The sequence below is a fragment of the Tursiops truncatus genome, chromosome 2, assembly GCF_011762595.2.
Source record: "Tursiops truncatus isolate mTurTru1 chromosome 2, mTurTru1.mat.Y, whole genome shotgun sequence".
Lineage (NCBI taxonomy): Eukaryota > Metazoa > Chordata > Mammalia > Artiodactyla > Delphinidae > Tursiops > Tursiops truncatus.
The window spans coordinates 132,475,456-132,489,105 of NC_047035.1; the positions used below are offsets into that span (position 1 = coordinate 132,475,456).

General features: G+C 38.6%; 1 protein-coding gene across 4 annotated transcripts in view; it reads right to left on the bottom strand.

Moving 5' to 3' along the window:
- CHD2 (chromodomain helicase DNA binding protein 2) overlaps positions 1 to 13,650 on the bottom strand; it is a 127,715-nt gene that overhangs the window by 49,157 nt on the left and 64,908 nt on the right. For all 4 annotated transcript variants that reach the window (XM_019945654.3, XM_019945653.3, XM_019945655.3 and 1 more), the window contains 8 exons: positions 11,272 to 11,434; positions 10,780 to 10,932; positions 8,240 to 8,311; positions 5,046 to 5,195; positions 4,136 to 4,284; positions 3,014 to 3,110; positions 2,490 to 2,582; positions 208 to 378 (listed from right to left, as the gene is read on the bottom strand). In XM_019945654.3, the coding sequence (XP_019801213.1) occupies positions 208 to 378; positions 2,490 to 2,582; positions 3,014 to 3,110; positions 4,136 to 4,284; positions 5,046 to 5,195; positions 8,240 to 8,311; positions 10,780 to 10,932; positions 11,272 to 11,434 (1,048 nt within the window). The remainder of the gene's footprint in view (positions 1 to 207; positions 379 to 2,489; positions 2,583 to 3,013; positions 3,111 to 4,135; positions 4,285 to 5,045; positions 5,196 to 8,239; positions 8,312 to 10,779; positions 10,933 to 11,271; positions 11,435 to 13,650) is intronic.

Sequence of the window (13,650 nt, forward strand, 5' to 3'; positions counted from 1 at the left end):
AATCCTGTCCAGCCATCTCACAAAGAGCCAATCTGCAAAGATCAAATGGCTCATAGGTATGCACGTGAGCCTTGTGCATTTTTCCATTTCCCTCTGCTAGGTTTCCTATAACTCTACCCTGGAACCCTCCACACATCCGGACAACAACATAAGGTGAACAAAATAAGAAGTATCAATACTTCCATATCTTTCATGTTACTTGTTCACCTTTTTAGTGGAACTCCGAATTCGAGGCAACATATAAATTTCTTCCAGCTCTTTCTGCCGCTCTTCCTCCTCTACTTTCTTCCTTTGCTCCTCTGGAATGATCTCATCCCAGTCCTTGTGAGGACGCTCTTCTAGTTCTTCTTCATCCTCCATTGTTGCGAAGTTGGCAACCTTAAAACAAATGGACAACCCATTGTCTGACATTTCCCTATTTCCCAAACACCATCTACTAACACACCAACTCAAGCACTGTTTTTAATTTAACATGCTATGAATGATAATAGGACTCCTGTGATATTACATAATCAAATAATCAATTTTCTACTCATCTCTCCCTTATCGCCCCCCTCAACAAAATCTACTTGCCAAATCCTAAAGTTCATCAGAAATTTTACAGAAAAACAGGGAAAGATATAAAGCTACAAACTGCCTTATAAGTTTTATTGAAAGATTTGCTGTTAAATCATACATACTTTCTAATGTACTAATTAGAAATTTTAGATTTATTTAGATTATAACATTTGAAAACCTAATACTAATCCATTACAAACTTACAGTCCTATACATTATAAATCGCTACTGAATAGAGCTCATTTGAAACAACCCATAACTCAAAGCAGTAGCTATTGGTTACCTTATTCATTTTTATCAGAAGTATAGAAGCTAAATGTCTGTAAGAATTTCATATGCTCAAAACTGCATATTAGTCTTAGGAATAAAAACAAGAACACAAAATGCAAAAAACTGAAACAAACCTGGAAGAATATTCCATTTATTTCATATCAAATATTTAATATATTTAGACCAGGACACCATCATGAAGATTACATCTGTTTAAGAAGGAAGCAGTAGCCATAGAAGTGAAATCCAGTTGAAACACTAACAATTCACCTCCATCCTCTGCATCCACAGACACATTAACTCTGATCCTAGAGCTCTGTGATCCACTCAACTCCTTCCTTTTTCTTCCACTAAGACAACTTCTACCTGTGGCCAACCTTGGACTTCATCACAAAATAATGCTTCCTTTCAAACACTTCTTCCTCAGCCCTTACGGGTCTACCACACATAACCATCAATGTAACCTCCAGGTCTTCCCTGCTTCTCTAACACGCATGGAACCAAACCATGATGAATCCATTCAACCACGTTCTCACTGGAATCTGGGAAACTTTTGCCACTTTGATGACTCTTCGATGCCTCCCAAGCCAATTCTCCCACCTTGGGATGGCCAACTGATTCAACTTCTCTGACCTCAAGTATTTCTGGAGCAAGTCATATGATCCTGCTGACTGGCTCTAATGTGAAGCCCCATCTTCTAAATTCAGCTCTACACCCTAAACCAAGTTCCTCCTGGCAACTCCTGGCCCCTGGATGGGACTATCCCAAATCTTTTCCACTTCTCAGCTAACACCTCACTTAATTTACTGGTAATTAAGGTCACCAGTTGGAACTCCTACATCTTCTCTCCCCTCTATTTCCTGAAGTGTATACTTTCCTTTTTCTTTCAAAGGCCAGTTCCTCCATCTGTGCTTTTGATTATATCTGTTCCAGTCTCCTCCTGGGCAATGTGCAACCAAATATTCCTTCTTTCCTTAGCACCTTCAGTATTTCCCTATTCTCAATTTCTTTCCTCAACCTAGAAACGTGGTAACACCTTTAAAAAACTTTGCCTTGCTTGATCCTTCTATCCTCATAAATTACTTTCACTGTTCTCTTCACTAAGCTTTTTAATAATGTCTATACTCAATGCTGTCATCTCCTACTCATCAGGTGCGCAGCTTCTGCATTTAGTCCTGATCTCACTTAATTTTCTATCAAATACCACTAACTACCCCACAACTGTCCTTAAAAAAAAAATCCCACCAAGTCAAGAGCTTCCCAACTGTCACCTTCGATTTTCATACCTTTGACCTCTCTTTCTTATGATTCTATTAATGTCTCTCCCACAACCTCTCCACCCCTCCCAGAGCTCCACACTACCAAGTTCTCCACCTATCCCACTGACAGCTTATTCTCAGCCCTTGTCACAGCGACTTCTTTTCCTCTACCCACTGAATCTGGGCAGGATGGACCGCTTCAGTGGTGACCCCTATGGGGAGGACTATGTGGTCTATACCCACGTCATACTTGGAACTCTAGAGAATGATTTTGAGGGGTATGAGTCAACTTCGGTAAATAGAAAAGCAGAGTCCCTTGCACCCAGAAAGTACTGACAGGCATTACTTATTTTTGGTTCATGAATCAATGCCAAAGACTTTCTCAGACAATGATTTTCATACCTTAAATTGTGACAGAAGCTCATCTGTTGCACTTGTTGAGACTTCATTCTCTCTGGTTTCAGCCAAGCGCAAAATTTCATCTATATCCATTTCCTAAAAGAACAGGAGCAACACAAACATGGTAAAAAGGCAAGCAGTGGTAAGCATTTACTGAAAATGACTGGTGCAAATAAACCGACTCTCTTCTCTGATATTCCATTTTCTTTCACACTCTCAGTTTCATGTCCTTTACATCTAATGTTTCAAACTACTATTTATACAAATGATAAGATGAAACTTCAGAAATTATGAGAAATAAAATTGGAATAAAAAAGACCAAAGACAAAATTCTCAAATGCTTTTCTCATTCTTTCCTAGTCAATTTAGTAAGAGCTTTTAGCCCTGTAAGAAAAAAAGAGAAACTATGTTCTGCAAGTAACTACTATTTCCTTATAAAAGCCTCAGACTCAGAATCGCTTCCAGAAAATTTCAGACTCTCACAGATGATACTTATCAAGAAATTTTTTTCCCTTATTGTTGACTACCTGAGGCTCTGATTCCTCCCCTTCGAGTTCTTTGAAGAGATCCTCCGCTCCAAATTTCAAAATCGCTGTCAGCTCTTCTTTATTAAAAGGATTTGAACTGCAGAAATAAAATGTAGTTGTAATCTTTTAGGAATGTCAGATAACCTCTATGGAGTTCTAAATATCTATTTTTCATAAAGAGGTCAAATTACTGGTGAAGATATAAATTCTGCCACAAGAAAAATGATCTCACAAATATTTCATGTTTTTTAATCCACAGGATGAGTCTGCAGTGGTAAACCTAACCTAACAAAAGATTAAGAAATCAATTATTTTCCTGTTGATTCATCTGTTACATGGTTAAGCAAGAAAGATAATTAGCAACATGAGAGAAGGGAGTTCTCTCTTTGTCCTTTGACTCAGAAAGCTATCATTCACCATGAATTTTCAAACTCCTCATCTCTGGTCCAAACTAAAAGAACAAGCTTTTTCTGCCTAGTTTCCTCTTTAATGGAAAATTATCATCATCTAATTAGGAAGGGCTCATTTGATCTCACCTGTAACATAAGTTGCAGGACTGCCTCAGAAGATACTCAACAATTTGGTCAAAATGTAAACTCTCTAAGAGAAATAGTTGTGTTTCCAAATAAAGCCAACTAAAACTTAACTACTTTCCTTTTATAGCCTTCTGTTTTCAATAGGAAAGATAATCTCCACACAAACTTTTTTACCAAGAAATAGATACCAATTCAATCTGGTGCATTCTCACTGCTGAAAAGTCCAAGGCAACACTGTGCCAGGATGAAAGCCCAATGGGGAGCACACAGCTGCCACTGCTGCTGCTGTGTCATATGTCACAGGCAGAGCCAAAAGCAAAAGGCAAGAGAGGAGGGCAGGAAAGAAAGAGAGAGGGCACATAAGAAAAGAGCTGATATGGAAAAAAAAAAAAGAACCCGAAGAAGAAGGAGAAACAGGGGGAGCAAAATAAAATGAAAATGCCATCTTCTTGCAATTTTGGCTTGGCCTTTTCCAGGTAATTAATAGATTAATGTCTGTTGTAAAGCATCCTATTAGAAAAATGAATTATACCAAATGTTGACATAAAATTGACTCTGCTACCTCTCCCATCTTTCTGGCACTTACTTGGACCTTCCAGAGTTGTTTTCCAGAACTGTCCGGCCAGTGGTATCCATGCGCTGAATCACCAGATGGTCCAATACCATCTTCTTTTTGGCCCGTTCTATGATCTCTTCCTCCACGGTCCCCTTTGTAACCAAGCGGTAAATATTTACCTGTAGGAAAAGGAAATGTTATGCTTATGCCTGATCACACATACAAAAAAGTTACCTCTGCCTAAAACCAAGGGGGAAAATAAAAAAATATTTGTTCTCTGCTATGGCATATCACTTGTAAGCCATCCATCCAAGCAGACAACTTAAGTATTGTACATGCAATATTTTTACTATTTGCAGCACGTTACATTCTTAAATAAAATAGCCCCTAAGGAATTATTATAGCCTTGTTCTAACAATAAAAATGCTGCTAAAGAATGATCTGTCTCATTGAAACTGAATCTTTGGCCACATATGAAACTTAAAGAGGTACCCAGTACTAGAGCAGACTTTGAAATTCATCTACGAAGGAAACAAGTGTGTACGTTTCCAACATACCACAGAGCTAATACTGTTCGTGTGTAATAAAAGTAGACCATCTTGAACAATGTTAGAATATTTTAACAACTTTTCCGTAATAAAATAGATGGAAAATTTCAATTCTAAGTCTATTCATCAAATATCTTTGAGTAAGCCAGAAAGTTACTGGTGATATACTTTTCAAACAGCAAAAGAGAATAGTTTCATATCTATAAGCTCATCTCAGCCCCAAAGACAGCTTCTCTGTACTAATTAACAAACAAACATCTACCCTTGGGGAAATGAAGACAAAACAGGAAAAAAAAAAAAAAAAAAGCATTTTACAAACATCCTGAAAGGGCTGAATAACCTCCCCTGCCCCCTCCCCTCCAAGCCATATCTAGAGGCCCCTCTCCACTGACCTGCTTCTTCTGACCAATTCTGTGGGCTCGGGCTTGTGCCTGCAAGTCGTTCTGGGGGTTCCAGTCAGAATCAAAGATGACAACTGTGTCCGCTGAAGCCAAATTGATTCCCAGGCCACCAGCCCGTGTCGAGAGCAGGAAACAGAAGTCCTGTACACAATGCAATATACTACTTTATGCAGTGGCCTTCTCAGAAACAGTTTCACAGTCCAATAAGCCCTTATACCTGGAAACCCCTGCAGGTGTGAAGAAAAGTGAGATATGATGGACAAACTTTATGGAGGCTACAAGAATGTCAGGGACTTGATGGCAGAGTGAATTTTCATTTGATTAAGAGGTAAGAGTCAGTGCAATGAACTAAGGAGTAAAGTAGAATCTGATAAGGCAACAGAAGCAAAAGAATTGGTGTTCTCTCCTGGCTAAAACTAGTATACAAGCAGTTAACAGAAACCAGACAAACTTAATTATCATGAGGATCGTTTCAGCAAGTTGCTTAGATACTTATTTCCTGGGTAAAGGTGGATTATGCCATGTAAGGCAGTCAGTATGAGCAAGGAGACTTTATTGGGTAAATGTCCATTCATTTGTTAGGCTGGTGAGGAATACAGAAACACTGTACTAAGAGATCACATGACTGAACCACTGGACAGCACAGGATCCTCAATCACCACAGAACATGCACAAAGAAAACCAGAGCAGGTGTGGCCAAACAGCAGTGTGTGGGAAAGACCCAGGCACTGACATATTCCAGTTGCCATAGCAATGATAATAGAGACTGGGCAGGAACAGTACACCAGCCTGCATCTGAGTGCTCAGAAAAAAAATGGGCAGGAGGCAGAGAATAAACTCTGAGCCAGAGAAAACCAAAGCCAAACATTTCTATTTCCAGGGAATTTGGTCATGTATCAAAGACTGACACCTTTCTGGCATTGGAAATGGCACTCAAAAACTGGTAGTTCTGAGTTACATTTTGATAAATGGGTGTATTTAACACATATACACAGATGCAATGAAAAGGTCTCCACATTCTAAATAACAGTCACATTCACCAACATTATGCCGTAGAAATAAAAATGGAGAGAGCTGTCTCACAAGAGCTTTAAACAATTCCAATAAAGAACTGATTAACAGGGGGGTTGAAGCATAGTCTGTGAGCCTTGGTGGAGATACCAAGCAACACCACACTCTGAAGAGAAGCCTGCAGGTAAACACTTGAGAATGAGACACCTAAAACTTAAATGAAATCTGGGGTCTGAATGATCGTAAGAAATATTTTCAATGTCACTCTTTATCAAAGACAATATGAATTATATTAAGATATTTGTGCCTATTATCAAATGGTAAAATGGAAATATTCATACATAAACATTATGAATATAAATTGTTTGGAAAGAGTGATTTAGCAAAATGTATCAAAAATCTTTTTTATATGCTCATATCCTAGCTAAACATCTGAGAACAATAAAATGGTCAAATAAATGATGGAACAGGCATGAGAAAATATTAGAAATTAGTTTTTTAAAATATTTAATGACACGGGAAAATGCTCAGAGTAGAATTTTGAATGAAAGGCGAGCACAAAACTATATGCAGCATGATCCCAATTGGGCAAACATAGAAAGAAACAAAGGGTTTCTTCCAGGATGAATGGAAATGCACCCAAATAATGTGAATAGCAAGCTTTCTCTGGGATGGAAGTTTTCTTCTTTGTATAGTATTTCTTCTTTGTACTCTTCACCATCTTCCAAAATTTCTAAATGTGTTTATATTACTTTCCCCCAGTAATAAAGTAATTTTTTAAATTAATTAAAAGAAAACTCAGAGTTGCAGAAAATGGTAAGGAATCTCTATTCTATATCTAGCCATCGGACAGGGGAATCAACAGAACTATGAAGAAAGCCACTTTAGCTTTTTCTTGAGAAAGGGCGATATGAAACATTCAACTCACACTGTGTTTTAAACTAATAGTAGGGACCACAAAACCAATCTCAACAAATACTGAAGAAGAGAAACAGGTAACACTGATGGGGTGCTTGTTGTGTACCAGGCCCTGCGCTCAGTGCTGTGTGTGGAGCATGGCACTTAGTCGTCACAGCAGGATTATGAAGTAGGGCATCGTGGTGCTTTTACAGTTGAGAAAATAGGGAGGAGAGAGAGGAAGATGGAATTAGATGGTTATCAGTGTTTTTAGTAATTACATTCCTCTTCTCCTTGACCATTCAGAGCCTTGGTTCTGAAGAGATTAGTGCCCAAAATTCCTCAAGGAGAACTAAAATTTTAGGCTGGAGAAATAGGCAGAATACCATAGTCTAACTAGGCTTATGTGCTATTCAAGGGGCAGGAGTCATACCATTCTGGACTGAAAGACAGACATTAAGAGTGTTCAAAGCTCTTGAGAAAGCAGAAAGTTAAGCCTGGTCTATTTATAGAGAATAGGGGCCCAGACTTCAGAAGCTCTAACGTTCTCTCCAAAACACTTCTAGTTCTACCTCTGGCCCTCACCACAGCTTTCTTAACTCCTCACACCACTATAGCCTTACTTACACTAAACTTCTTTTCGCCTCTTCTCTCACATCCCATGGTATTTAACAGTTTGATATGCACAAATTACAAGGTTACCACGGTTTCTAACTTGTCCTAAGTACTCTTCCACATGTACCTTAAAAACAAAATACTTTATAATGCCAAATTCAAGTTGGATACTTAACAGATTAACCAATGTTGCTATTAGCTCAAGCAAGGGAATTAAGCCACATCCTGCCGGGGTCCAACAAATCTGAGACATAGCAAACATACTTTTTAAGACTCAAGTCAGCAAAAAAAGTATAGATTAGAACCTTCTGATGTAACATACATGTCAAAATTAATCCTACCAGCCAGCCCTCCCCAACCCTCGCCTTGCGGTTCTTCTAGGCCCAGAAATTTGGCATCTGAAAGCCACCAGAGAACCCTCAGTTGATACCGGAACTACTCTGTCATTAATCCAGACCAGGGGAGATAAACAAGCATGCGTATGCTTTTCTGGATTGACAAACAACAAAATTAAGAGGCATCTTTAGTGATTTCTCCTTCCCTTATCAGGTAGGAGAGCTGCACTGTGAAATGTTTCTGAAACAGAATACATTAAGCTAGAAAGGCTTTCCCCTTGATACAGAGCCCAAGCTGCCCAAATAACAAAGCCATGCATGCTATACCTCAGACCCATCTGCATTGAAGTGGTCCAGTGCCTGTTTTCGGATTTCTCCCTTGATGGAACCATCCAGACGCTGTAAAAATAAACCATAAGAAAATCATAAGGTAGGAAGATCAGCTACACTCAAAATAGAACACCAGACTTGTAACCTTCATCACTCCAACACCCACTGAGTAAAAATAACCGGAACACACTGGCAAAGTGCTGTCCAGGGGCTGTGCTTCAGCAGCACACCCAACTTTGCCCCAAGCTCTCCGGTTACAAACTCAAGGTCAGAAGCTTCTGATTCTAAGGGCCATCTAGGTTTATCCAAGGATCAGAATGGCCACCAGGACATAAGGAGAAAGGTGGCAACCCAAGCTGTGCTTAGAGGCTTTGTCTGCTTCTACATCTGTGCGTACCAAAGAGATTAGGAAATAGTACCACTGGTCACCTCATAATTAGCTCCTGCAGGAAAATGGTGCTCCTTAGCTACATGGCTAAAAGTTGCCCTGTTATTAAGTGCTCCATAAACCAAAAAATTATTTACATAATTTTGTTTGGAAAACATTTTCCCATAATATTGAAAATGTTAAAATTAAGTGAGTCATGTATCCCAGCTTTTCTGAAAATTACACTCTAAAATCAGAGCAAAGTGTTCAAACAGCCAAAATGTATCTTCAAGAGAGCCTCTGGCATTTACTAGCACATACAATTCTTACATTAGACTATATGTCAATTCTAGGTCCAAAACAATGTCACCACAGAGAAACCATATGATATGTAAATACTGAAGAATTCCTACTTGTATGCTATATATAAAGCATTTCGGACTCTTTAAAATCATTTTCATATTACTTCCCCTTAATCACCACTTGAGATAAACTACCTCATTTTACCGAAGGCAAAACTGACCAGGCAGATGTCAGCTGACCAGTGATCAGTGACAGGGGAGGGGTGGAGTCTGTGGAAGGACCTACAGCTCAGCACTCTGTCCACCAAACCCAGAGCCACCTGATCACAGGTAGAATCACACATGGGAACCCCCTTTCTTCTTTCTGACTACCAACTCTACTGAGAGCCTTGACCCAAAGATAAGTCTAAATGGCAGGTTCACAACCAGTATTTGAAATGAGAAAACCCAAATGCCCTCTTTTCAATATTCTAAGAGAAGACATTAGGCATGATAACCTGAGTAGACACCAGACTACTCATTCCCTAGAGAGAAAAGTAACATATTCTTATTTTACTTGATACCCAAATGATGAGCTAGACCTGAAAGCTCCCAGGGGTCAGATGTACTGAGAGATCACTGACTCTCTGTACTGTGCTATTTTTGGTAACAACCACGGTATTTAACTATATTCTAAGACAACTGCTGAAAGACCACACAAAGTATTGTGGATATAACAACGCCTTTCAGGGTATGCTGAAAGAAAACCTGTTACTGAGTTTTAAAGCTTGGCCTTCTTAGAGAGAATCACTGCCTTCAAGTATCTTCAGTATCAGCATAACTGCATGAGTCCATCCAAAATTAAAGAAAAAGTTTATTTAATGCAAGGCAGGGCTTCCCTGGTGGCACAGTGGTTAAGAATCCACCTGCCAACGCAGGGGACACGGGTTCGAGCCCTGGTCCATAAAGATCCCACATGCTGCAGAGCAACTAAGCCCGTGTGCCACAACTATTGAGCCTGCACTCTAGAGCCCACAGGCCACAACTACTGAGCCCATGTGCCACAACTACTGAAGCCTGTGCACCTAGAGCCTGTGCTCCGCAACAAGAGAAGCCACTGCAATGAGAGACCTACGCACCGCAACGAAGAGTAGCCCCCGCTCGGCGCAACTAGAGAAAGCCTGCGTGCAGCAACAAAGACCCAACACAGCCAAAAATAAAATTAATTTTTTAAAAAAATCAAGGCATTATAAAAATATTAGGCCAAAAGTCAAGGTAAATTGCACACATCTATAAATAAATCAGAGATAAGTTTCCCATTGTCTAACACGTAGAAAAATATTATGCTGAAGAAACTTTTTCCCCCTTATTTTTCTCATCTTACAAGAGATTAATGAATGAAGACAAAAACCCAAAATTATAATTCTGCAAAGTATATTCAGGGACGAGCAAGGTTTCAAGTATACTCTTCTCCTGAGTTCCCCAGCCTCACGGCCAGGGTCAGCTTCCTTTGGGGTGAAATATAAAACACTGTCACCTCTCTTTTTCTTTCTTTCTTAGGATTTGGGCTTCTGTCATCAGGTTCACACTTCCTTCCTCGCTACTTTTACCACAGGCTCAGAGATGTAAGATACCATCTAACAACACTTCTATCCCCATCCCTCACCCACCAAAAAAGAATAATCTCCCATGATCTTGTTCATTACAGGGTAGCCTAAAGGCATGGAAGTAAAAATTAAGACCCGCCTGGAACCTTAATCTCAATTTGTTTGAAACAAGAAAACTCTTGTTTTCTCCTTCAGGATAATTTACCAAGCAAAGCATACAACCTAGAGGGAGGGAGGGAGGAAAGGAGGAAGGGAGAGACCCCAAGTACCAAGCATCCTCACCTGGAAAGGATAGTGCTTAATAGTCAGGTACTCAGCCAGGATATCCAACATTCTCACCATCTGAGAGAAGATAAGGACTCTGTTCCCTCTTTCTCGAAGTCTTGTCAACAGTTTATCTAATAGAATCAGCTTCCCACTGCTCCTGATCAAGGACTGAAGATTGAAAAGACATTCTAATCATCATGTTCAAAAGCATACTTCAATCTGCCCTTCTTCTCTAATAAGAGTTCATATTTTTAAAATCATCTTTAAGCTTTTGGAAGACTTCTGCAATCTAGCTGACAAGCAATTCCTAAAATGCCCTTTACCTAGTATCTGTGACAATATACTTTCCAGATTTTTCCTAGCTATTTGACTTTTCTCACCTGTTTTTAAAGCTTCTTTTGATGCTCCTTGAAATTACCGAGGAGGAAAGGGAGCATTTTGATAAAAAGCATCTATAGAAACTAAAGTGTCTTTAAGAAAGCAATTACAAACAAGGTAAGCACACACCAGAAGAATCTCCTGTCCATTTTCCCTTTCGTTTTCTTCGGGAGGTTTAATGAGATAACAGTGGTTGCAGCACTTTTTCAGTTCCATCACAATATTAAGGAAACCAGATGTGCTGCCTCTTGTTCCTTTGGCAAGAGCCTTGTAATTTCTAGTCAGAATCCATCTGCAAATTAAGATAATAATGATATTATTAGATTCAAAGAAAGAGAGTTGGGGATACCAGCAGATTATAAAAGGAAATAGTGTTACTGAGGGTGGGAGGCGGTGGGTGGGGGCGTTAAAAAGGCAGGGAGGGATGCTTTATTTTATATCTCCTGCCACCTAACCAGGAACCCTCACACATCTCCAGTCAGATTCAGACCATTAATCATTCTATTGGCTATTTCAACCTGGATGAACACAGGAATATTAAAAGAAAATAATAGCAACAAAATATATATATTCATAGAACATATATTACATATATGTATTTTATATAAACAATGACTGTCACTGAAGCAGTCTTTATTGTAGTATAAAAGTGGAAATTAAGCTGTCTCTAATTAGAAAATCAGTTAAATAAATTAGATATACCAAAGATAGAAGCTACAGGGACTTCCCTGGTGGTCCAGCAGTCAAGACTCCACGCTCCCAATGCAGGCGGGCTGGGTTCCACCCCTGGTGAGGGAACTAGATCTTGCATGCCTCAACTAAGAGCCTGCGTGCCACATCTAAAAGATCCCACATGCTGCAACTAAAAGATCCCTCATGCCGCAACTAAGACCCGGCACAGCCAAATAAATACGTAAATAAATGTTTAAAAAAAAAAAAAAGATAGAAGCTACATATCCATTTAAACTGTTGTAAAAGGGTATTTTACATAATACAGTGTTCATAACGAGTATGTTTTATATCCCAGTTTGAAAATATTAGAACTGCTTTTTTTCTGAGTAGTGAAATTTCTTTACACTTTTAGCAATCACACTTTTAGGAATCCATCTCAAAGAGGAATTCTCAAGGATTCTCACCGTAGCACTATTTATAAAAGTATTTGAAACTATCCAAATGTCCATCACTAGGAGACTAGTTGAATAAACTATGCTACAGATCCACTATTTAGTTGTAAAAAGAAAGGACTGTCTCTATAAACTACTATGGAGTGCTCTCCAGCACAGCCGATTCCCATCACTAAGTGAAAAAAGTAAGGTATAGAAAAATGCATACAGCATGCTACCACTTGCACAAGGAGGCAATAAGAAAAGTTAACATCTGCTTATATTTTAAAAATTAAAAAATAAAGGAAAGATAAACATTAAGATTTTTAAATATAAAAGTAATTCTTACCTAAGGAAAAGAGGGACTAGAATGGGGGAGACAAGGATAGAAGCCAGATATCTCTGAACATACCAGGCATGGCAGTTTTGCCTTCGGAACTCTATAAATCTTATAAATAATCATGAACAAAATTAAACAAACCAATCTCAAAAAAAAAAAAAAAAAACCCACTAAAATGAAGTAAATAAACAATTGTATCCAGTCAGTACCTAACCAAAGAGAAGAAAAACCATCTCAAGTGCTTTAAGCCTCTTACCATTTCTAGTGGGATATACCTTTAAAAACAAAAAAAAATATACTATTTTAAAAAACCTTAACCTGTTTTTGTTCTTCATCTTGCTAGTGGTAATCCTGGCACCATTATTTTAAGACTGTGTGTGTAGTGTGAATTAGGCTGGTGCACTTGAGAAGTCGAATTTTTGGCATGGGTATAAGTTCATTAAGGTCAAATAAAATTTCTGTAGTACTATTTAACTGGACAAAACTCATGATGTATTTTTATCTTTAAAAACAAACAAATTTCCTAACTCTGTCCACTTTAAAGACCAGTGAATAATGTCCACTGCAATTGCAAAGAGCACCCCCAGTGCCGTCTGCGACCTCCAAATATCATTTTCCAATGAAACAGGATGTGAAGCTTTTTGGCTGACTCTAGTTCTGGGGCAGGAAATGAACGAGACGAATCTGAGCATTTTATCATTCCAGAAAGCAAAGAAGCTATCAACTACAACTTGGATTTTGTCAAAAGAACTTGAACAAGTTCCCACTGGCTAAAACTGGGACCATTAGACCATGAGTATAGATAATAACTGCAACAGAATAAAACAGAAATAAATATGTTTATTGATGAATCAATAATCATACAAAAATATTGAAATCGTACCAATAAGTCTCATTGGTCAAACCTTTGAAGGAAGATAGATAATCCATTTTTTCTTTTGAAAACGTCAAAAATTCAACATGGATGAACCTTGAACACACTATGTTGTGTGAGATAAGTCAGACAGAGATAGACAAGTAACGTATGATATCATGTATATGTGGAATCTAAAACAGCCAAACTGA